Genomic DNA, 24803 nt, shown 5'->3' with positions numbered 1-24803 from the left:
AATAATTCTCATTTCCTTCTAGGTTAAAAGGATGACTTAGTTTAAATTGATATTGGTTTTAAAAATTAAATTGCTTGCACTGGTAAATTCTGGTTTTAAAATCTGGTTTTGAGACTTTTCTCCTACAAAAGGGGTACTTTGTTTTGATATTGCAAAAACGGGTTTTAAAAAAAATTATTTAAATGTTTAAGGCTATGAAATATTTAAAGTTTATCAGGCATTTGGGTATGACAATGATCTTGGGTAGTCTGACAAAAAAATTTGAAAGTTTCTCGATCCTTTGGGGAGAATAAAAATACTTTGATATTTATTTTATCAATTTTACTAAATGAAACTCTGCCGTATTGTTTGTGCTAATTGAGAAAATTGCAGTTTTTAGAATGTATCTTGTGGAGAGTTGTTTGTTAAGCTGCTTTGTTTATGGAAAAACATGTTTCCACCCTGTTCCTAACTTGAGACACAGAAAAGAGGAAGTTTCACCCAATTCCTTAAAGCTTGTCTTAAGTTCCTTAGAGTTTATGTGACCTTGGACCATCTTGTCTGCTACAGGGAAGTAATTTTAGAGAAAGAATTTAGCAGTTTCAGAACTTTTTGTAGTAATGTAACTTGTTTTTGCTTTGCCTATAAAAAGCAAATCATAAACGCTGGGCTCCAGCAGGATCAGGTCAGAATGGAAAGGATTTTGATGAGAGTTTTTATGTTGTCTGAAAAGCAAGAGAGAGAGCAAGAAAGTAAGCATGTCTGGTTAAGCCAGAAAAAGGAAGCTAGGAACCTGAAGGTATACAGAATGTTGTAGAAGGTTAGTAAATGTATGTATAAAATAACCAGAGGGTAAATATAAATTGAGAAAAAAAACTGTATTGTTATAATTCATTTAAAAGGCTGGTGATTACTCACTGCTGTGGACTGCAAGCTGAAATCTGGACTTCCTGGAAACTGACATGATTGCTCCCTGCCTCTTCGGGTAGATCAACTAACCAGATGCTTGGGACTGCCCTATTGCCCAGCCTTTGACTGGCATTTCAGCCTCCCTAGCCAGCCCCTGATGCCTACGGTCCAATGGTGAGCATCGAAGAAGCTCCAGAAGACGGATCTTCGCCCAAATCCCCCCAGCAGGCTGAAATGCTAAGTCAAAAGGGGTTGGCTCCCTGGCATTAGCTATTATCTTGGGCATCTGCTTAGCTGAAATGAAAACTAATATTACAGCAACTAGGCTAAAAGCCTAGAGAGACCCTAGAGAAAAAGGATAATAGTTCTCCTTGGCTTACTACCCTATATCTACCCTGAAGGGACCCCTACTCATTTTGATTTTTATTTTGGGGCCTTGTATTTTCAATTACTTAATGGCTTTCATAAAAAAATGCTTGAGCAATACACTAATGGTACTCAGATCCCATTAAAAAAGGTAAATCTATAAGATACAAGGAGTCATGTCTGGAAGACCCAAGATTGGGTCTTCAAATGATCATGGGAAAGGGGGAAATGAGAGACCAAAGGATAAAGTCGTTAAGACCTAGAGTAGGTGTGGTAAAAAGTTAGTAATGCCCTGAGGGGGAGAGCTACATCACTGCATTCTTTCCCCACCCACTAGAGATACAGTTGCTAGGAAACTGGACCATCCCCCTAGGAAGGGACACCAGGTCATTAATGGTCTGGGAACCTTCCTATAGCCAATCGATTCAAAATGTAGCATCTTGACCAATAGATGCTTGCCAGGCAGGAATCGCCCCTGCCGTGGGCATGCTGGGAGGGACCAGAATCTGTATATGACCCAACTAACCTGGGGACGGCACGTGTAGGCCCAAGCTGCAGCTTGTAATTTACAATAAAAAGACCCTCATGTGTTTTGCAATGGAGTCGATTCCTGTAGATCTTTTGGGGGCTCGCGAACTGGGTATAACAGGCTCTCCTCTCTGATCCACTTCAATAGTGATGGTGGAGAGACCGAACCTAAGCCCGAAAAAAGCTCTTTGTTCTTGCAATGTGGTCCAGCTCCTGGTGGTCTTTGGGGAACTAAAGATCTGGGCATAACAGAACATCAGTTCAGTGGTTTCTCTCTTACAGCACTTTCAGTTATTCAGTATATATTGTGATGGTGTGTGCTTCTGAGAGGCCAAAGAATTAAAAATTAGTTTTTGGGTATTGAATTAAAGTTTAAAGTACAAGCCTGAACAAAGGCCAGCCAGGTGGAGACATGTCCGGCCACTTGTGGGGAGGAACCAGCTTAAATGCATTCTTTTCCTGCCCAGTAGAGATACAGTTGCTATGAAACCAGCCCAGATGGCCAGCCCGGAACTGTTTATAGACATGGCACCTAAAGTAAACCAATCATTTCAAAAGTCAATTTCCCTCACCCAATCATGTAATGCCAAGGCATGTAACTCCTTGCTTGTGGTTTTTTTCCTTTAAAAACCTTGTTCCCCTAGACCACCTGGCCACATACCTCTCTGTTTCCACAGGGAGCTTGTACCCAATAAACCCTCATGTGTTTTGCAGCAGAGTCTGTTCCCGGTGGTAACTTTGGGGGTCTCGAAAACTGGGCATAACACTTGTTGGGATCTTAAGCAGGCATCTCTATGGCTAGCCCTAAGGGACCCTATGAACTGGTTATCAGGCATCTGTGAGGCCACCTGAAAGACCAACGCTGACTACTGGAAACTACCTCTTTCTTTTCTACCTCATCCAGAGATGGTCTCTGCGACCCTTCCCCTTCCCCTAATAAACCTCCCACAAGGAACCAGCCACATGGCATGATTTGTGAACCTGCCATGTAACCCTTTTGCACAATTTCTATCAACACCTTCCTGCCTAATCAGGGTTCCTAAACCTCCACTCTACTCTAAAACCCTGCGTATAGAAGTAGGCTTACTCAGTTAACTTTAAGTAACACCCGTGAAGCTAGTTGATTTCACTAAAGTAAGATAAAACATACCAAGGCACAAGAAGTAAATCTCTAATCAAAGAATCCAACCTATTACGATTTGCTCAGGCGTGTCATGCAGAACATGGAATCTGTGGCAGAGGGATCGCATCTCTAGTTTTCCACCACATAGGTTTGGTATTACATATATATGATAAGCTCTAAAACTGGCCTTTTTGCTCTGTCAAAACCAAGCGTTTATTCGTGTCAGGGTAGCTGTAATGAAAATGTTTGTGCAATGTGGTTTGGGCAGTCATTTGACACGAGCATCAGATCACCCAAGAAATTCCTTTTTCCCCAGGTGTGGAGATTAGACAAAAGTCAGCATTCCTCCAGGGGCTTGAAGAATGTTCCTACGTGGTAAAGGAATCATGGTTCTTATCTGGCAAAAGGGACATGTAAGTCTTCCATTAATATATGACTGCGGTTCCTATTAGCATGCCAAGGTTTTTGTCAGCCTCTGATCCCCTCCCCCCAACAGGCTGACTTCCTCCCAAGTACCCATTCACACTAATAACCCAGGAGAGCCCCTTCCCCGCCCCCCATCACCTCTCTGCTTTTCCAGGAGACAAACTTGGCACTTTGGAATAAACTTTTCCCCCGTGCAGTGGCTATTTTGGTTTCTTTATTGGGCCAATTTTTCATTCAACAAGACGATGTAGTGCATTTACAGAGTACATTAAATTTTCCCCACATAAGAACTATATATGAATTCCTTAGTAAGTTCACAACAGTAGGCATGATTAGTATTTCTAATTTACTCAAGAAACCTTCTTAGGTAGTCAAGACTCGTTTCCAAGGCCGCACTTAAAAGAAAAGTACGGGGCGGTCTGGCACACGTTTCAGCTGTGTTGGATGCGCGTTTGCTCACTTTTGAACTCCTTAGGCCACCGTCGCCGGGTCCCGTTGACTATTGCGCCTGCGTACCGCCGGGAGGCTCTCGGTGTCTCGGAGAACCGGAAAGGACGTTGGTGTAGAGGTGAGGTGGGTGCCTTTAGAGACCCTGGGGCTTCGACAACTGCGGTTTTCGGCTTCTCATGGGGCTGCGAACTAGGATGAGTTAGGCTTTCGAGCCTAGGGGAGCGGCGGGCCGCCTTCCGCGGGGCCGCGCTCGCCCCCGCCGCGTCCTCAGGAGGCCAGGGGCTTGGCGGGTCCGAGGGCTGAGGCGGTCGGCCGGCCGCCCCTGTGCCTGCGGGGCCTGGGAGCAGCCTGGCGGAGCTTCAGGGCCTCCCCGACGGCCGGCCGGCCCGGCTGTCGCTGTGTTTTGCCGCGGCCAAGGTGACCTTGATTGGGTCCTTTGACCTGTTGGGCCTGGTTAAGGGTGCGATCTTGGAGGGGACCGGGGCGTAGCCGTTGCTCACGGAGGCACCGGGGGACGTCTGTGTTCGGCCTGCTGTGCGAGTAGAACGGGGAAGCTAGAGGGCTCCTGACCAGCCACGCTGCTCCACGGCCCCCCTGCTGCCTCTAGCTCCCGGCGCCGGCCGCGGCCCTAGGGACTCCAGGCCCGTGGTCTCAGTGACCTGAGTTGTCGCCCAAGATTTTTCTTTGTAAGGGTAAATTCTGAAAAGGCAACAGCAAGATCACAGCTGCCTTTTTGTGGATGGGGACACTTCTGTGAGTAGTTTTTGCTCGTTGGTTGCTGGCTGTGCCTTTGCTTCGGATGGTGGAGCCGCACAGGAGGAGAGAGGCAAAGAAGCTGCAAGGTTTCAGACCTTGCCGAAGTTATTTCGGCGTTTGTAGATACGGAAGTACGTCGTGCATGAAGAGTTCATTCATTCGTTTACCCTGTTCTAAGATTTTCTTTTTTTGTTTTGCTTGTAAAGGACATTCACTACCATGAGTTCCGGTGCATTGCCTAAACCTCAGATGCGTGGTCTTCTGGCCAAGCGTCTGCGGGTTCATATTGTTGGGGCAGTCATTGTGGCCCTGGGAGTTGCCGCTTCCTATAAGGTATGTGTTTGCTTGTTTGTGCTTTAGGTCACAAGCTCTGTCTTTTAAACACTTTTTTGTTTCACTGTTTGTTTGTTTGTTTTTCGAAATAGGATTTCTCTGTGTATCCTTGGCTGTCCTGGACTTTTTTGTAGACCAGGCTGCCCAGCCTCGTTGAATGCCGGTATTAAAGGCATGCGCCCACACACCCGGCTTATTTTTACACCTGGTTAAGAGCTGTTTATTTATTTATTTATTTACTCATTCATTTGAAAAGCTCCATCTTCAAGGTATTCCTTCCTTTTACCCTCCATGGGCTTCAATGTGACAGGAACTGCTCAGACAGGCCCTATGTAGTTTGACCCTATCTTCAAATGAAGCTGTGTTAGTTTACCAGGCTGAGTGGTTAGAACAGATAGTTGCTTTCTCACAGGTTTTTTTTATTTTTTTCTTTTCTTTCTTTTTCTTTTCTTTTTTTTTAATTTTTGAGATAGGGGCTTACTATAACCCTGCCTAGACAAGGCCTGGAGTTCATGTGATCTGCCTGCTTTTGCCTCCTGAATGCTGGGATTAGAAGGCCTATACCACCATACCATCTCGATTTTTAAGATAAGGTTTAGTGCCTTCTGAATCCTTTCTCTTTTGCTGTTTTGGTCTTCTGTAACTGGATGAATTTCCTCCTGTAAAGAGATAGGTGTTAGGACCAATAAAATGATGATGAGCAACAGATTTTATGTGAAAGAGGTTTATTGGATGGAGAGAGGAGAGAGTAAAACATGATAGGGGGAAGGGAAGGGGTACCCCAACAGAGAAAGGGAGAGAGCAAGAGAGTAGGAGGGCAAGAGAGAGACAAAGTGGTGGGTTGATCCTTTTATGGAGCAACTGAACCACCCAGGTGACATGTGATGACATCATAAGTTGCAAGGCAACCCAGAAGCAGGCTGCCTCAATACTAATAATATTCCTCTCTTTTTCTACAATTAAAGAATGAGGAGCTTGGGCTGTTCATGTAAGGCAAGTTAATGTTGGTTCATTGGAAGCAGTTTTGGTTGCCGTGCAAGGGGGTGAGAGAGAGAGAGAGAGAGAGAGAGAGAGAGAGAGATAATAGCAACAAAATGTCCAGATTACATGGTCAAGAGGAGGAGGGGAAGCCCCTGCCCTGGAAAGTTCAGTGTAGAGGGTTGCCAGTAGAGAGTTGCCAGCCATACAAGGCAGCAGGTAGGGACTGAGGAATACTGGGAGAACCTGGAACTGCTTGTCCTGGGCCTGAAACACACCATTCCAGCCTTTTGTTAATAATATGTGAATAATGGGCAGAGATTCTCTTCTGGCTACTTCCTGCTGACACTGGGGGTGCTGTAGGGAGGTCAAAAGGCTGAAAAATACTGGCCAAGTCCAGAAAGAACAGGCTGTTTTGATGTGTCTGGTGCCTGTGAGAACCTCCATGGCTGGGATGGAGGATGCAGGTCCAACCTGATGGAAGTCTGTGAGGTCAGACTGGAACACCTGTGTTAGCTGCTTTGTTGTCACTGTTGTGGATATAGGAAACACCTGGGTCTGGCAGCTACTGGAACATATACATAGGCAGAGGACAAAGTAGGTGTACATTTAAAACTTTGGGAAAGTGAGCAGAGATGGAAGAAGAGACTTGAACATTTGAACCTCCATTTACCTGAGAACTACATTTACCCAATCATTGGTAGTAATTAAAAAGGCTTTGCTTTGGATCTGTCAGCTAAGGAAATTGAGGCCAAGTTGGTTACAGATGGAAGATTAGAGGTCCTTAAAGCAGGTGCTAGGTGTAGAAATCTGAAATTCTCCAGAAGACATCCCAGAGGAGAATCTGGAGGAACTGGATGAATGGACTGTTCCCATTGGGCAGGTAGGAATCAGTGATCTATCAAGGCGTCCCAAGAGCAAGGTTTGACTCAGTAAAGTAGTATGGTACAGTCTGTTCCAACAGCTCGTCAGCATTGGCCAGAGACCAAGGGCACAGTTGCCCATAGCAGACATGGTTTACTTGGCTAGGATTCTGTAGATATGTGAGAAGGGGAGGGAGTGAAACCATGCTGGTAGAGAGAAACCCTCACCCAAGGGAGAAGGTCCTAGATGAAGGGTTGGGGTGTAGTTTGGCAAAAGAGGTAGGAGCATTTGTGCCAACCAGAAGTGAAGACTCACCAATCAGCTGGTGTTGGATGTAGGAATGTGGCAGATGGTAGCCAGAAAAGGGAAGTCCAAAATCAGGGAAAAGGGGAGGAATCCTACCCTCTGAGATAGGCAATAGGTGCAGTACTTATCTGGAGCCCAATTGACCTGAGAGGTGGATTCAGGTGGATTTCCTGCAGCTTACAAGAATCCCTTTAAGTTTTGCAAAGGAGATAAAACTTTAGACATGTTAGCATCACAATTGTAATATGCACTGAAATACACATTGTAGAAAAGGCAGTAGACGTACACATTTGTGTTACCAGCATAAGCATTCTTCTAAGGTGAGCTCTAAGTAAAAGCTCACTTGATCGTAACCTTTAGTGTGATTATACATGGAGATTTAAAATCTTGGGCTTGGAACCATGATAGTGGGTGGTATAGTGGAATGTTTTTGTATTAAGAATTAGATTAATACATCAGAGCTCTATTGATAAAGGTCAAAGCTCTGGACAGTCAGTATAACAGTAGCATAGCAACAGGAAGAAATAGTAGGCATTTTTACCTATTTAGGATACCTTAAATCGCCTTAGACCTTGCAACCTTTATAACTTGCATTTACCAACTTTAAAACAATTTCTTAGACCCTTAAACATCCATAACTTGTGTTTACCAACCTTAAAACACTTTCTTAGACCCTCAAACATTTTTCTTAGTCCTTTGTATCTAGTTATTTACCATGAGGCATAGGGAAGACTGCCATGAATATTTATTGTCCTTTAGCTAAAGGGATGGTAAAAGGTTACAGCTGAGGCCTGTTTCTTGAGTCTGGCAACAAGATATATTGTGTCTAGGCCTGACAATAGCTACTCTACAACTCAGGCTTAAGTCCTGGTCTCCTGCATATGAAAAGAACTGAGAAGGCATCTGAAGTCTCCCAAGACAGAAGTTGGCAATATGTTCCTGGGACCCCAGTGTGAGGCCAGAACAGACCTGCAGTGTTACCCTGGACTGGGCGAGGGTGGTGGAGGTCGCTGAATCTAGGCACCATTTGTCCTCCACCAGGCCAAGGAGCTCAAAGGCTGGAGGTGTCTTTGGCTCTTGTGCTGGTTGAGCCTCCATAGCTGGGCACACAGGACAAGCTTGCTTGCATGGGAGCATTTTGACTTCCAGAAGACAGTCTGAAAACAGGCAGAGTGGCTTGTTGAGGCAGCTGTGGGGACCAGTGTCCTTCCTGGCTTCATTTTAAACAGTTACCTGGCGGAGTTGACTTTTGGCTATACCCTGGCGTGATGGGGCATTGCAGACCTCTTGTTTTCTACGTGGGAATGCTTCAGAGCAGCAGCCAAGGTCTGGAGCATAGTTTTTGCTGTAGATGAGCCTATCGGGAAGTCTCTTCTCTTAATTATTTTTACTAACTCCTACATGGTGACTAAGGGATCATGTCTGCATCTGTAGGACTATAAATATGACTGACTATTAGCTTGTATTTGTTAACCAAGAAATATTAGGACTTTAGGTCTTGTCCCTTTTAAGTTGGAGCCTTAAAAGTCATATAGTCCATTAAAGTAAGAGTATAAGTTTCCTGTATGATTTAGTATATAAAAAGTTTATAGCTTATAAAAGTCTTAAGGTCTATAGATTAATAATACCATTTTTAGAAAACAAGACCAAACATATTTTAATCTTTTGATAGTGATGATATAGCACAATGATCAAGTTTTAATATAAATAAATAAATGCATCTAAAATTAATAGATCTTACTTTAGAGTTTTGGTAAAAAGTTGTTATGAGTTTTAAAACCAACAATATAGTAAAACAGTAAAAAATTACATTTCAATTTATTATATCAAACCCATTAGCCAGAAAGCCTAGTGGTGAATCCGGATCACAGGCAGTTCATGGCAGGAGAAACAGCATTTATTAATTTAGGAATTGATAAATTCATAGGCAGTTAGACATACATTTTAAATTAGGTTAATTTGAATGGACCTTTATAACTTTGAAATTTTAACATTATATAAAAATTATTTTGAACCAGGGTTGAATTGTGTACATATAGCATGTTGTAAAAATATAACTTAAAATTTATAGAAAAATCCATACCCATTAAAAATGAGACTTGTTTTTAGTCTGAAAGGAGATAAAATAAAGTTATGACTAAGGAACTCTTATGAATGTAAACCCAGTGAGCAAATTATGTAAATGGTTAGATAAGAAATTACAGCATTTAGGTTTTTTTTTTAAGAGCAGAGTATACAGAAATCAGGAAAAGATTTTTAAAGGCTGGGAGCTAGGGGCTTAGAGATCAGAAATATTTTAAGAGCCAGTATTTAGAATAGTTTTGCAGGAGTGGGGTAGGGGCAAGCGCATGGCACGGCTTCTCTATTTTTAAAATCAACATGGCGCCTTGCCTTGTTTACTGTGTGGCCATAGCGGCATAGCGAGACCAGGTGCTTGCTGGTGGGATGGCTGTCCTTGCCTGGTTTGAAACTCGTACATGCACATGGCATGGCTAATTGGAAGTCCGTGCAACTGAATACCCTCCTTTGCAAGCCAGCTTCTCGATGCAGGCTTTCAGCCTGAGATTTAAAATCTTGCCCATGGGGCCTGAGGCAGCGGGCAATATAAAGCCATCTCTTTTGTGTGCAGGGTCCCCAGCAGTTGCTTACCTAACAGCAGTAGTTTAGAAGCAGGCTGTGTCTGTGTAGGAAGCGGCAGTTTTAGTGTCTGGCTTGAGCGATAGTTTCCCCAAGCCGATTTTGTTGCAGTGTCCTCCTTGTACTGGGTGCTTGGAGCACATGGCAGGATGCTGAGTCTGAGTGGCTGTGAGCAGAGGAACAGGTGTTCGTGATAAGGTCAGGGCAGTTGAGAGAAAGTGTAGGTTTTAAGGCATGTGGTTGAGTGGTGGTTAGGGATAGGGGAACAGAAGAAAAATCTGTTGCAGGCGTCATCGTCTGAGTAAGGGCTCTTGGTGTGACCAGACCAGGTGCTACCAGGAGAGCCCTTCCCAGCCAATGCACCAATGTTGGGACCAATAAAATGATGTGCAACAGATTTTATATGAAAGAGGTTTATTGGATGGAGATGGAGAGAGAGAGAAGGGAGCGAGATATGGTGGAGGAAGGGAGAGGGCACCCCGACAGAGAAAGAGGAGAGAGCAGGAGAGCAAGCGAATAAGAGGGCAAGAGAGAAAAAGTGGCAGGTTGATCGTTTGCCTGCCAGGTGTGGCTACCTGGCAAGTGACACATGATGACATAATAGGTTGTTAGACAACCCAGAAGCTGGCTGCCTAAATACTAACAATAGGACCCAGGTCATTTTGAGCTTCTAAGACCTTATTTCCAAATGTAACTAAGTATTAAGCTTCAAGTCTGGGTCCACGCAGCTGAAGTGCCTATTTAACATATCAAATTGAACCTGGCTCCAGGTTCCCCCAGCATCCTTCAATCCCTGTCTGTTACTGGGCATGGCTGGCATACCTACCCTCTACCAGCTAGCATCCAGCCTAGGGTCTAGGCTGCCCTTCCCCCAGAGACTTCTTCCCATATAATCCAGACATTTTGGTTATCGGCCCTCTCCTTTGCTTCTTTTGTATCTTTGGCCTCCTGGCTGCTGTACTTGGCTCCCCTTTCTTCCTTCCCCTCTTTTTCCTTCTCCCACATGGTTCAGGGTTGTGACCATTCTAGACTTTCCCACATGTGTCTGCTTCCTGCTATGTTCTCCCACATATCTGTAATAATAAACTTTCTCCTCCACCATACCTGGGAAGAGTGTGGCCTTTCCTTTTTTTTTTTCGTTCATCTGGTGCTGAAACCCAGGGATGGCTTAAATGATCTCCCTCCCCAAGGAACTCCAGGCTGCTGATCTGACTCTCCTAAGGCATGTAGGGATCATTTGTTTCTGCTGGCTTTTCCACCCACCATATTTGATTCTAGATTCTGCCTCTTCAGCCACTTCCTCCACCTTAGGTATTATCCATCTCTCCTCACCTACTCAGTAAGTATCTTCTATTCTACTATGCCCTTTTGGGTTGCCCACCATGTGGGGCTCTCCCTGCTACAGCTTTCTGGCTGCCCGCCACATGGGCATCTCCTTACTATATATCCCTTACTATTTGGGCATCTCCCTTCTATGTCCTGTGGGTCCGTCCACTTAGGCAATTATACTTATTAAGAATACTTACACTTTTCCAGCTCTTTTCTCCTCTATCTGTTCTAACTACTTTTCTCCCCCCTTCTACTGGTTGTTACTATGGAGCTTCCTGCTTTATTTATGTTTATGAAAGCCGCTGTTGTACCAGGAAGCTGTCTCACCCTGCTGGGCCCCCCAGGAAAGGGATGCCTACCCCCTGTGATTTGGGTCGTTTATCTCTGACAAGTCTCTCTCTCTCAGTCGATAGGGGATGCCACACATTGAGATTCTTGTTACATGACACCCCTTTGCTTTCTCAAGGCTCCTCACTGCTCCTTCCTGGAACTCCCTCCCCTCTCCCTAGGAACTGCCTGCTAAATCCCTCAGCCTCTGTATGCCCTTTTGGCTTCTCTGATATTTGAATCCTCCCTTAGGTGGATTTCCTGCTTGCTTCTTGTCCCTTATGGCTGCACTTGTTATCTGTCTTTCAGCTGGCTAACATGCTGGAAATCGTTTCACTACCTTTCTTTTCTTCTCGGACTCAATTCCTTTCTTGGACTTGGATTTTTAAAATTTTTTTTCTATGCAAGAGGTTTATTAGGTGGGTATGGAGGGAAGGGGGAAACAGGGCATGATGGGGAGAGAGAGAGAGAGAGAGAGGAAAGGGGGCGCCCCGAGAGAGAGAAGCAAGAAAAAGAGCTGGATTTTTAAAATTTTAAAATTTCATTTATTTATTTTGAGAAAGGGTTTCTCTGTGTAGCCTTGGCTGCCCTGGATTCACTTTGTAGAGCAGGGTGGCCTTGAACTCAAAGAGATCCGCCTTCCTCTGCCTCCTGAGTGCTGGGGTCACAGGCCCCACTGTGCCAGCTTGGACTCAGACTTTCTAAAGCATCACTGTCTTACTGGAAACTGGTGGCCAAAGATGGTGCTCAAGTTCCAAATTCTCACAGATTGTAACAGCTTTTGCCACCACACAAATGAATGATCTCAAAGTCTCTTATCTCTAATGTTCTACAACTTTCTGCTCTTACGTCTTTTTTTATCTCCATGGTTTCTCTGCTCTGCTCTCAAATCTTTTAAGACTATTAAGTAAACAATCTTTATTTCAGTGTTGATTTATAACTTAATTGGGTATTGTTAAAGAATCTGCAAAATCTAACAAAATTTGTAAGCTTATCAAAAGGCTTATAATTAAAGCCTATACATATAGAAATTTTAATTTGCTACAGCATCCTTTGTATGTGATGTAACTTAGATTCAACTGTTTAGGGAAACAGATGTTACTTCTCAGACCTAGTGAGCCCTTAGTTTATCATTGTATATCACCTTTTATACTAAGGAAGTGACAACAAATCTCAAATATTTTGGATTAGTATGGAATTTTGTATGATGATAAAAATTTACAACATACTATATAAGTGATTCAACTCTGGTTTACAGTATAATCTAAATGGTGATAAGCTTTTAAGGTTTTAAAGTTCTATTCAGCTTAACAAAAGCTGATTTAAGATGTATGTGTAACTACTTACGTCTTTGTTAGCTGTTTCCGTGTTTGATAAATAAGGTATATTTGATAATCAGGATGTATAAATTATTAAGGTCAACTCAGGTTCACAGTAATGTTTGTCCACCTTCACTTGTCTTTGCTCACTTTAAGCTTTAGCTATTTGGATAAATTAAACCAGACCAAAAAACCTGTAATGTTCTATAATGGTATTTTTGGTCCCTAAGAAAGTCCTTTTCCCAAGGTCAAGTTGATTTAGACAAAAGCCCCCATTGCCTCAGGGGATTTACAAGTTGCTTGCTAATGTTCCTAGTCCCTGGCAAGAGGAACTTGTCTATTGTAAGGTAGAATTTTATGCATTTGAGAACAAATTTCTGCCTTTAACAGAAGGCAATATGCAGCGGTAAAAGCAGTTAATTTTGGCAGTTTTGAAGAATTGACAAGAGCAGCATTTTAACACTGCCTTCTATAGATCTGAAGGGGTGGTGCGACAGTTACTGTGTAGCCTTGATTGGCCTGGAACTTGCTGTGTATATGTAGACCACTCAGGTCTGAGGTTCCACAGGGTTAGGGAGTGTCTAAAGTGGATTCTGTGGAAACCTTTGTTCACCTGTTCACCTGCCTGTGTCTGTGCTGGGATTAAAGGTGAGCACTACCTCCCTGGCTCATCTATAGATTTTAATATCTCTATTACACCTTCCCCCCCTTTTATTCAGAGTATATTGCTATTTAAGATCCTCTGTTAAAAATGTTTATTATTATGCATGTTACCATGTTTTTGTAATAAGACCATGAGAAAATTTAGTATGTATATATGGGGGTCCATGCTTTCTATGGTGCATGTGTAGCAGTCAGAGAACTGGCAGGAATTGATTTTCTGCCATGTGAAGTCCCAGGGACCCCTCAAGCATGGTGACGGGCACCTTTACCTGCTGAGCCATGTTGTTGGTCCTTAAGGTCTAGACTTAGAATTTCTCACTTAAAGTATAATGTATACTGATTTAGATGAAATCACACCGTTTTCACTTCTTGGGTTCACTAACGGCTTCTTTCTGGCTCTCAAGTTAGGTTAATGAAGTCACTCGTCCTTGTCCTAACAAATCAGTGCTGGTTGGCTTGTCTAGTATGCTATGGTCCTCCAAAGAAACAGTCCCAGCATGCTGTGTACATGTACAGTTACGCACACCCCTTCAGGGTTCAAAAACACCCAATAATTTTTTTGAGGGGTGGAATTGAGACAGGGCTTCTCTATGTAACAGCCCTGGCTGTGGACCACCCTGACTTCCAGCTCACAGAGATCCACCTGCCTCTGCCTGAGCCCTATGATTAAAGGTTTGCACCACCATGCCTGCCTAAGATAACAAGATTTATCCCATGACTTGGCTCATGAGTTTATTGGGCTGAAGTCCCACCACATGGCATCTAAAATTTTTAGAATTGTCCTAGTTTGCTCTCTGTTGCTGTGATTGATAAATACCATGATGAAAAGCAACTTGAGGGAGAAAGGGTTTATTTAGTTACAGATTATAGTCCATAATGAAACCAAGGAGGAATGCTGCTTACTGGCTTCTTTGACTTGCTCAGCTACATTATATAACCCAAGACCATCTGCCAAGGGATGGCACTGCCCTTAGTGGGCTAGGCACCCCCTTCATCAATTAGCAGTTAAAAAAAATGCCGTGAAGACATGTCCATAGGTTCTTCCTCCCAGGTGTGTCAAGGTAATGATTGGAATTGATGACCAAGAAACCTGATGGTTCCAAATCTGAGCACCAAGGGAAACGGATGGTCTGCTACCTAATACAAAAGCTTGGGGTAAATGGGGTATTCTAGTTTAAGTCCCAGAGTTGGAAGTCTAGAAGTTTTATTGTCTGTGGGGAAAAGAAGATAGATGTCCCTAGTTCAAAAAGAATGAAAATTTGTCTTTTGTTAATCTTTCTGTTGTATTTGTGCCTTCTGCGCACAGCATAGCATGGTCTCTGTTTACATCGTGGAGAGTAGGTCATTATTAGTCCAGTTTCTTCCAAAACCAGCATCACAAAACACCAGCTATCTGGACATCCTTAGCCCTTTCATGTAGATACTAACTTGATCATTACATACAGTGAGGAGCTTCAGCAGACTTCTTTCAGAGAGTGGCACTGAGGAGGCTTCCTCTTGTTCTCTTGTTAGAAGAAATTGGGGGGTCAAATAGGAGGAGCATTAAATTTTACTGGTGCTTACCGTATTACTCATTAGGTAGCACAGTTCTGCACGTTTATGTAGCACCCTCCCTGATGTGGCTGGGTACCTGCAATTGTACTGTGTTTTATGTGCAGGTGACACTGTATTTGGCAAGATACACTAAGCAGTGTTTTGTGGAGACTGATCTTTGCCATACCCCAAATGTGGATTGGGATCACCAAAAGCCAGCCATGGCTGTTGCTTAGCCTTTGATAAGTTGCCATAGCTCCAGCTGGTCTTTAAAATGCCATTCCTTCTTTCTGTACTGACTGTTCTGTATGCAAGACAAAAGCCAAATAAACACACCTTTTCCTGATCTTTTTCTTCTTTGATGCTGAAGTGTTAGCAGTGTTATTAAAGGCCTTCCTTTGAAGTAATCAGCCATTGTTTTTGGATTCCATTCTCATTTGCAAAATGATTCGGTTCTTGTTGATAAATCCCTATACTTGGCCTTTGTTGTATCTTTAAAAATCTGTTTTAGGGTTCTTTAAAATTTGCATTCTGCTCAAGTTGAGCCAGGATATGTTACCATGTTTTAACTAGCAATATTTACGGTTTGCTAGAAGGAAAGCTATTCATTTATTTTGTAATATCTTTTTAAAAGATTTATTTATTAATTTATTATGCATACAGAATCCTGCCTACATGCCAGAAGAGGGTACAAGATCTCATTATAGGTGGTTATGAGCCACCATGTGGTTGCTGGGAATTGAACTTAGGACCTCTGGAAGAGCAGCCAGCAGAAGTGCTCTTAACCTTTGAGCCATCTCTTCAGCCCCATAAAATATTTTGTTTGTTGGTTTTTATTTTTCGAGATAGGGTTTCTCTGTGTATACCCTTGACTATCCTAGACTTGCTTTCTAGACCAGACTAGCCTTGAACTCACAGAGATCCACCTGCTTCTGTCTCCCTAATGCTACTGCACTCGGCAATATCTTTTAACTTTACAGTTTTTGTACCAAATACATACAAATATGGACACACAACCTTACCCAAGAATAGGAGTAATCTGTCACTAGGGAAGTAGGAAGCTTCTTTGTATAGTTATTCCTTTCATTGTGTCATCCCCCGCCCCCCATCTTAGGAAATAGAGGGTTCAGCAAAGAGTGAACACAGATATGTTGTTGGTTTGTTTTTAGTTATCTCTAACAACCTGACAAATAAGTATGGTAATGGGTTGTGTTGCTTTTTAGTTTGGCGTGGCTGAACGAAGAAAGAAGGCATATGCAGATTTCTACAGAAATTATGATTCCATGAAAGATTTTGAAGAGATGAGGAAGGCTGGTATCTTTCAGAGTGTGAAGTGATTTCAGAATGCAAAGGTAATACAGTTACTTGTTATGTCTAAAAAATAGTTTTAACTAGTAAAATACAAATATTCTTAACCATTTTAGCTGTACTACAATTCAGTAATCATAAGTTCTTAAAAAATTAACTGTCTTGGAAAGTGCCTCATGCCCTTTTCCCAGACCCCAACAATTAGTGTTTACTCTGTCTGAATCGGACCACATTATTTGTCCTTCTGTGCAGTTGATTCTTCCTCTCTCTCTCTTTTTTAAATTCTAACAACTTTGGAGTTGCTTCCCTTTCCACCTGGTATATGGGTTCCAGGGATCAGACTTAAGACTGGCAGACTTCGGTAGCAAGTGCCTTTACCTGTCAAGCCATCTTGCTTTTCTTATTTGTCATTTTGTGACTGGCTTATTTTAGTTAGCATAGAGTTTTATCATGTTGTCGGAAATTCCCTCTTTTTTAAGGCTGAAAATACTCCATTGTGTGTTGTTATTGGGAATTGAACCAGTAAGCATTATGGATTCGTGGCCAGCATTCTATCATTAACGATCTGGCTACATCCTATCCTGTATGTATATATATGTGTGTGCCTGTGTGTGTGTTTTATTTTTGAGAAATGGCCTCGCCAAGTTGTGGAGCCTGGATATGAATTATTTCCTGGGATTACAGATGTGTGCCATCATGCCTGTCTTTTTTTGTATATACTAATTCTGTTTACCTGTTTGTTAGTAGAATTGCCTTTGCCTCTCAGTTGCTGGGGTTGGTAGATCATATGATATTGTATTTTTAGTTAGCACTGTTCTCTTCAGTGGTCATAATATTTCACACTCCCACAGTGCTCAAGGCCTTCACTCTCTGCATATTTAGCTACACCTGGTGTCTTAAATTCCATTTTTTGTTTGTTTGTTTTTTGAGATGGGTTTTTCTATAGCCTTGGCTGTTTTGGACACACTTTGTAGACCTAGCTGGCCTGGAACTCAGAAATCTGCCTGCCTCTGCCTCCCAGAGTGCTGGGATTCCAGGCGTGCGCCACTGCACCAGGCTCTTACATACATTAAATAGGGTTGAGATACCTTATGGTGGTTTTGATTTGAGCTTCCCTAATGATATGTACTTATGAGTGTTGCTTGTACTTACTGGCCATTTGTATTCTGGACATAACGGGGATTTTTTTTCTCCATTCATGTATATGTATGTAGGGTGTGTGTCTGCGTGCCTGTTTGAATTTGTATGGGCATGTATGTATGTATGTGGAGGTCCAAGGTTAATATTCAGAGTACTCATTTGAACCCCGATCCCTCTGATGAGGCTAGTCTGCCCAACCAGGTTACTCTGGGGGTTGTAATTGCAAGTGAGCCACCAATTCTATCTGGCATTTCTATTATTGTGCTTTAACTGCTTGTCCAGCTCTATTGAGTTTCTTTTATTCAATTCTGCTTATTACTTATTTAAAAAATTACTTAATTTTTATTTTATGTGTGTTAGTGTGAAGGTATAGGATCCCTTGGAATTTGCATTACAGACAGTGTGAGCTGCCACGTGGGTGCTGGGAATTGAACCTGGTTCCATTTGGAAGAGTAGACAATGCTCTTAACCACTGAGCCATCTCTCCAGCCCCTGCTTACTACTTTTAAATCTTATTTAGAGGAGTTATTTCCTATTTTCATTTTCATGAATGGGCTTTGGTGTCAGATCCCAGAATCACTGGATTTCCATTATTTTAAACACTTCCTTTCAAGAGTCTTATGTTTTGTGTACTTAATGCTTTTTATGTCTTTGATTTAAAAAAAAATTTTGTTGGTACTAGAGATTGTGTGTACTGTAGGAACTGCGTGCCATAATTGTGCTATGCTGCTTTTATTTTTTTCAATTTATTTATTGTTTATTACAATTTATTAATTTTGTATCCCAGCCATAGCCCCCTCCTTCCCTTCCTCCCAATCTAATGCCCCCCCTTCATCCTCTATGCCCCTCCCCTAGTCCACTGATAGGGAAGGCCCTCCTCCCCTTCTATCTGACTCTAGCCTATCAGGTCTCATTAGGACTGGCTGCTTCATCTTCCTCTGTGTCCTGGCAAGGCTGCATCCCCCAGGGGGAGGTGATCAGGTACCACTGAGTTCATGCCAGACACAGCCCCTGCTCCCCTGACTAGACAACCCACTTGGAAACTAAGCAAGCTTACGGGCTTCTTCTGAGCAGGGGTTCTAGGTCCTCTCCATGCATGGTCCTTGGTTGCAGTATGTCTCAGAGACCCCTGTGAAAGGATCCTATCCTTTTCCTTCTCAGTGAAGTTTCAGCATCTTCCCTAGAGTCCTCCTTGTTGTTTAGCTTCTTTAGGAATATAGTATGTTTATCCTATATTATATGGCTAATATCCACTTATATGTGAGTACATACCATGTGAGTCTTTCTGCTTCTGGGATACTTTACTCAAGATGATCTTTTCTAGTTCCCACCATTTGCATGCAAATTGCATGATTTCCTTGTTTTTAATTACTGAGTAGTATTCCATTGTGTAAATGCACCACAGTTTCTGTATCCATTTTGTAAATATACCATAATTTCTATATCCATTCCTCCACTGAGGGACATCTAGGTTGTTTCCAGATTCTGGCTATTATGAATAAAGCTGCTTACAAACATGGTTGAGCAGATACCCTTGTTGTATGGTTTAGCATCTTTCAGATATATGCCTAGGAGTGGTATAGCTGGATCTTGAGGTAGCACTATTGCTTATTGTCTGAGAAAGCGCCAGATTGATTTCTAAAGTGGTTGTACAAGTTTACATTCCCACCAGGAGTGGAGGAGGGTTCCCCTTTCTTCACATCCTTTCCAACATGTGCTGTCACTTGAATTTTTGATCTTAGCCATTCTGATGGGTGTAAGGTGAAATCTCACGGTCATTTTGATTTGCATTTCCCCGATAGCTAAGGATGTTGAGCATTTGTTTAAGTGTTTCTCTCCCATTTGATATTCCTCTGTTGAGAATTCTCTCTGCTTAGCTCTGTACCCCATTTTTTAAATTGTATTTCTTGATTTGTTGCTGTTTAACTTCTTGATCAAGTTCTTTATATATTCCCAGTCTGTAGGCTGTAGTTTTGTTCTGTTGATGGTGTCCTTTGCTTTACAGAAGCTTTTCAGTTTCATGAGGTCCCATTTATTGATTGATGATATTAGAGTCTGTGTTCAGGAAGTTTTCTCCTGTGCCAATGAGTTTCAGGCTCTAACAGGTTTAGTTTATCTGGTTTTATATTGAGGTCTTTGATCCGCTTGGACTTTTTAACTTTGTACAGGGTGATAAATATGGGTCTATAGGCATTTTTCTGCATGTAGACATCTAGTTAGACCAGCACCATTTGTTGAAGATGCTATCTTTTTTCCATTGTTTGGCTTTGGCTTCTTTGTAAAAATAAATAAATAAATAAATAAATAAATAAATAAATAAATAAATAAATAAACAAACAAATAAATAAATAAATCGTGTCCATAAGTGGGTTTATTTCTGGTTCATTATTCAATTCCATTGATCTACCAGTCTGTTTCTATGCCAGTACCATGCAGTTTTTATTACTGTTGCTCTAAAGTACAGCTTGAGATCAGAGATGGAGATATCTCCAGAAGATTTGTTACTGTACAGGATTGTTTTAGGTATTCTGGGTTTTTGTTTTTCCATATGAAACTGAGAATTGTTCTTTCAAGTTCTGTAAAGAATTGTGTTGGTATTTTGATGGGAATTGCATTGAATCTGTAGATTGCTTTTGGTAGGATGGTCATTTTCACTGTTAATCCTACCAATCCATGAGCATGAGATCTTTCCATCTTCTGGTATCTTCTTCTCTTTCTTTCTTCAGAGACTTGAAGTTTTTCAAACAAGTCTTTTACATGCTTGGTTAGAGTCACACGATGGTACTTTGTTATTTGTGGCTATTGTGAAGGGTGTTGTTTCCCTAATTTCTTTTTCAGCCCTTTTGTATTTTGTATACAGGAGGGCTACTAATTTTTTTTTTTTTTTGAGTTAATTTTGTATCCAGCTGCTTTGCTGAAGTTGTTTTTCAGCTGTAGGAGTTTTCTGGTAGAATTTTGGGGGTCACTTATGTATACTATATCATCTGTGGATGGTGACACTTTGACCTCTTCCTTTTCTGATTTGTATTCCCTTGATCTCCTTTAGTTGTCTTATTACTCTCAAGTACTATGTTGAAGAGATACGGAGAGAGTGGGCAGCCTTGTCTTGTCCCTGAGTTCAGTGGGATTGATTTAAGTTTCTCTCCATTTAGTTTGGTGTTTGCTGTAGGCTTGCTTTATATTGCCTTTACTGTGACTTTAAACATGAATGGGTGTTTGATTTTGTCAAATGCTTTTTCAGCATCTAAGGAGATGATCATGTGTTTTTTTTCTTTTTTTTTTTCTTTTTCCTTCAGTTTGTTTGTATGGTGGATTACCTTGATGGTATCCATATATTGAACCACCTCTGCATGCCTGGGATGAAGCCTACTTGGTTATGGTGTTCTTGGATTTGGTTTGCGAGTATTTTATCTAGTATTTTTGCATCAGTGTTCGTAAGAAAGATAGGACTGAAGTGCTTTTTTTTTTTTTTTTTGGTCTTTGTGTGGTTTAGTTATCCAGGTGACTGTGGCCTCATAGAATGAGTTTGGTAATGTTCCTTCTGTTTATATTTTGTGGAATAGTTTGAAGAGTATTAGAGTTAGCTCTTCTTTGAATGTCTGGTAGAATTCTGTGCTGAAACCATCTGGCCCTGGGCTGTTTTTGGATGGGAGACTTTTGATGACTGCTTCTAATTCCTTGGGGGATATAGGATTATTTAATCTAGTTACCTGATTTTGATTTAACTTTGGTAAATGGAATCTATCAAGAAAATTGTCCATTTCATTTTAGATTTTCAAATTTTGTGGCATATAGGCTTTTGAAGTAAGACAGTGATTATTTGGATTTCCTCGTTGTTATTTTCCACTTTTCATTTCTGATTTTGCTGATTTGGATAGTTCTCTCTGCTGTTTAGTTAGTTTATCTTGTTGATTTTCTCAAAGAACCAGCTCTTGGTTTCGTTGATTCTTTGAATTGTTTCTAATTTATTGATATCTGCCCTGAGTTTATTTCCAACTCTCTCCTCTTCTTGGGTGTGTCTGCTTCTTTTATTTCTAGTGCTTTCAGGTGTGCTGTTAAGTTGCTTGTACGAGATGTTTCAAACTTCTTCCTGAAGGCACTTAGAGCCTCTTAGCACTGCTTTTATTGTGTCCCCTCATTTGGTTAAGTTGTGCCTTCTTTTTCATTGAATTTTAGGAAGTCTGTAATTTCTTTTTTGTTTCCTGACCCAGCCTACTTGGTCATGGTGTTCTTGGATTTGGTTTGTGAGTATTTTATCAAGTATTTTTGCGTCAGTGTTCATAAGAGAGATAGGTCTGAAGTTCTCTTTTTTTTTTTTTTTTTTTTTGTTTCGTCTTTGTGTGGTTTAGGTATCTAGGTGACTGTGGCCTCATAGAATGAGTTTAGCAGTGTTCCTTCTGTTTATATTTTGTGTTCTGTTTATATATTGAGTAGAGGGTTGTTTAGTTTCTATGCGTGTGTAGGCTTTTTGTTATTTCTGTTGTTGCTGAGTTCTGGTTTTAGTCCATGGTGGTCTGATAGGATACCAAGGATTTTATCAATCTTGTATCTGCTGAGGCTTGCTTTGTGCCCGACTATATGGTCAGTTTTGGAGAAAGTTCCGTGAGGTGCTGAGAAGATGATATACTCTTTGGGTGAAAAGTTCTGTAGACATCTATTATGTCCATTTGATTTAGTACCTCTGTAAGTGTCATTATTTCCCTATTTAGCTTCTGTCTAGATGATTGTACTGTTGAAGTCTCCCACTATTAAGGTGTTGGGATCGATGTGTGATTTACTCTTTCATGTTTCATTTATGATTGCGGGTGCTCTTGTATTTGGGGCATAGATGTTCAGGATTGTGATGTCCTCCTGGTGGATTTTTCCTTTGAGAATGAAGTGTCTCTCTCCATCTCTTTTGATTAATTTTGGTTGAAAGTCTATTTGATTAGGAAGGCTACTCTCTAGCTTGTTTTCTGGGTCCATTTGCTTGAAAAACCTTTTTCCAGCCCTTTACTCCGCAGTAGTGCCTGTGTTGCAGGGTTGTGTTTCTTGGAGGCAGCAGAATGTTGGATCATCTTTCCACACCCATTCTGTTAGTCTGTGTCTTTATTGGAGACATTTATTGAGTCCATTGATGTTGATAGATAATAATGACCAATGAATGTTTGTTAGTTCCTTGTATTGTCGAGTTGGTGGTGATAGTGTTTGTGTGCTTTTCTTTTGATTTTTGTTGTTGTGAAGTTATCTATATCCTGTGTTTTCTTGGGTGTAGTTGATTTCAATAGATTGGGGTGTTCCTTCTAGTATATTCTGTAGGGCTGGGTTACTGTGTAGATGTTGCTTAAATTTATTTTTGTCATGGAATACTTTGTTTTCTCCATCTATGTTGATTGAAAATTTTGTGTGGGTTGGCGTCTGTGTTCTCTTAGAGTGTGCAAGATATCTGCCTAGGCACATCTGGCTTTCATAGTTTTTGTTGAGATGTCAGGTGTCATTCTGATATGTCTGCCTTTATATGTTACTTGGCCTTTTTACCTTCCTGCTTTTAATATTTTTCTGTAGATTTAGTGTTTTGACTGTTATGTGATGTGAGGAGTTTCTTTTGTGGTCTAGCCTATCTGGTGTTGACTTTCACAGGGGGCCTGGATCCAATCTGTCCCACTGGTTGTTCCCTCTAGCCTGGTAAGCCTCAAAGTCAGTGCTCTGGCTTCAGCTGTCCATCCACTCACCAGTTTTGGAGTTTCAGATCCTCTTCCCCTCAGATACTGTGTGTACTGGTTGCCACCATTTTGGAGCCCCTTAGCTATAGTGGGTCATGACCCCTTTGTGGATGTCATAGATTATTTTCATTTTCTTTTATTACTGTGTTTTGATTTTAATGCCCTGCAATTTTGCAAAACTCATTGTAACCTGTGTGTTTCTTTGTGTTATTAGAATTTTCTACGTATAAAATGTTACTTAGAGTGACAGAGTTTACTTCCTTTCTGGGTGTATTTTCTTTTTCTAATTTTTTTCTGACTAGAACTTTTAGTACTGTGTTGAATAGAAGTAGCAAGAATTGACATCTTTACTTTTTTTTTTTTTTCTTCGAGACAAGGGTTTTTTTTAAAATTTATTTTTATGTGTGTGTGTGTGTGTGTGTGTGTATAGCCTTGGCTGTCCTGGACTCTCTTTGTAGACCAGGCTGGCCTTGAATTCACAGAGATCCTCCTGCCTCTGCTTCCCTCAGTGCTGGGATTACAAGTGTGTTCTGAGCCTGGTCATTTTTCCCTCTTTGCTGATTCTGAAGAAAACGTTCAGTTTTTCATCAAGTTGCAAGTTAGCAGCTATAACTAGAAGTGTATTGTGATACATTGTACTAGTACACCTAGTCTGTCTTTACATTTTAGAAAATTGATAACTGGGCACATGTTTTTAATCCCAGCACTTTTTAGGAGGCAGATGTCTGAATTTTGAAACCAGTTTCATCTACATAGCAAGTTCCCAGACCACTAGGACTACACAGAGGTCTATTTCATCACTCCTACCAAACTAAAAACAAAACTCCTATGTGTGTATGTGTAAATCTATATATAAATAATGTATATGGGTCTTTGTCTTCATGTATGTCTGTGGACCACTTAATTGCCTGTTGGTGCCTGAAGAGGCAAGAGGAGGATGTCAGATCACCTGGAACTGGAGTTTCAGATGGCTTTGAGCAGTCATTGATGGTAGAAATTGAACTCTGGGTCTTTTGGAAGAGCAGCCAGTGCTTGCAACTGTGGAGCCATCTGTCTGGCCCTAGTTTATTGGTTTAGTTCTTTCTTTCTTTCTTTCTTTTTCTTTCTTTCTTTCTTTCTTTCTTTCTTTCTTTCTTTCTTTCTTTCTTTCTTTCTTTCTTTCTCTCTCTCTCTTTTTCTTTCTTTCTCTCTTCTTTCTTTCTTTAAATCATGAAAAAGGTGTTTTTCTACCTGTATTGAAATGATTGTGCAATTCTTTTCTGTTTATGTTATATTATTCTATGTATAGAATCACTTGCATTCCAGAAATTAGACTCTTGGGCTTCATGTCCTTTTAATGGGTAGTTAATTTGTCTTCTTAGTGTTGAGGATTTTTGCCTTGCTCTTTGGATTCAAGCTCTTTAATGTCTGCCTAGTTAGGTATCAGGGTAGTGCTGCACTTAGAGAGTCAGTGTGGACATTTTTTCCCTCATCTGTTTTGGAAGAACTTGGGAAGGGTTGGTGATTACTCATTTCCTAACTGCTGCCTAGGTGCCTGCTGTTTTTTGACGCCATGCTGCCAAGTCTTCTAGTCTCTTTCCCTACCTATGTTACAGGGTTACTTTTTGTTCTCAGCTGAGCTTTGTCTCTTCTCTTCCCATTTAACTAAAGATTTGTACCAATTATTTTCTTTATTGTTTCATCATTTTGTTTAACAGTTTCCTTCCTTTGATAGCTTCACTAGATCTTCTCTTTCTTTCCCTGCCATCCTCCGCCCCCCACCACCATTTTTTTCTTTTCTTTTCTTTCTTTCTTTCTTTCTTTCTTTCTTTCTTTCTTTCTTTCTTT

The 24803-nt window shown here is 41.3% G+C and overlaps 1 protein-coding gene across 2 annotated transcripts in view; it reads left to right on the top strand.

Moving 5' to 3' along the window:
* Nucleotides 1–3808: 3808 nt before the first annotated feature.
* LOC129686335 (cytochrome c oxidase subunit 6C-2) overlaps nt 3809–24803 on the top strand; it is a 24952-nt gene continuing 3957 nt past the window's right edge. The window contains exons 1-3 of one of the 2 annotated variants that reach the window (XM_055620237.1): nt 3809–3899; nt 4744–4870; nt 16050–16178. In XM_055620237.1, the coding sequence (XP_055476212.1) occupies nt 4757–4870; nt 16050–16163 (228 nt within the window). In that variant the 5' untranslated portion in view covers nt 3809–3899; nt 4744–4756 and the 3' untranslated portion in view covers nt 16164–16178. Of the gene's footprint in view, nt 3905–4743; nt 4871–16049; nt 16179–24803 lie in introns of both variants that reach the window. The other variant, XM_055620228.1, reaches the window with a different exon arrangement.

The sequence above is a fragment of the Psammomys obesus genome, unplaced genomic scaffold, assembly GCF_907164565.1.
Source record: "Psammomys obesus unplaced genomic scaffold, mPsaObe1.curated_primary_1811, whole genome shotgun sequence".
Classification (NCBI taxonomy): Eukaryota; Metazoa; Chordata; class Mammalia; order Rodentia; family Muridae; genus Psammomys; species Psammomys obesus.
The sequence above is the reverse complement of the archived record's forward strand: the minus strand, read 5'-3'. Positions and strand labels throughout refer to the sequence as shown.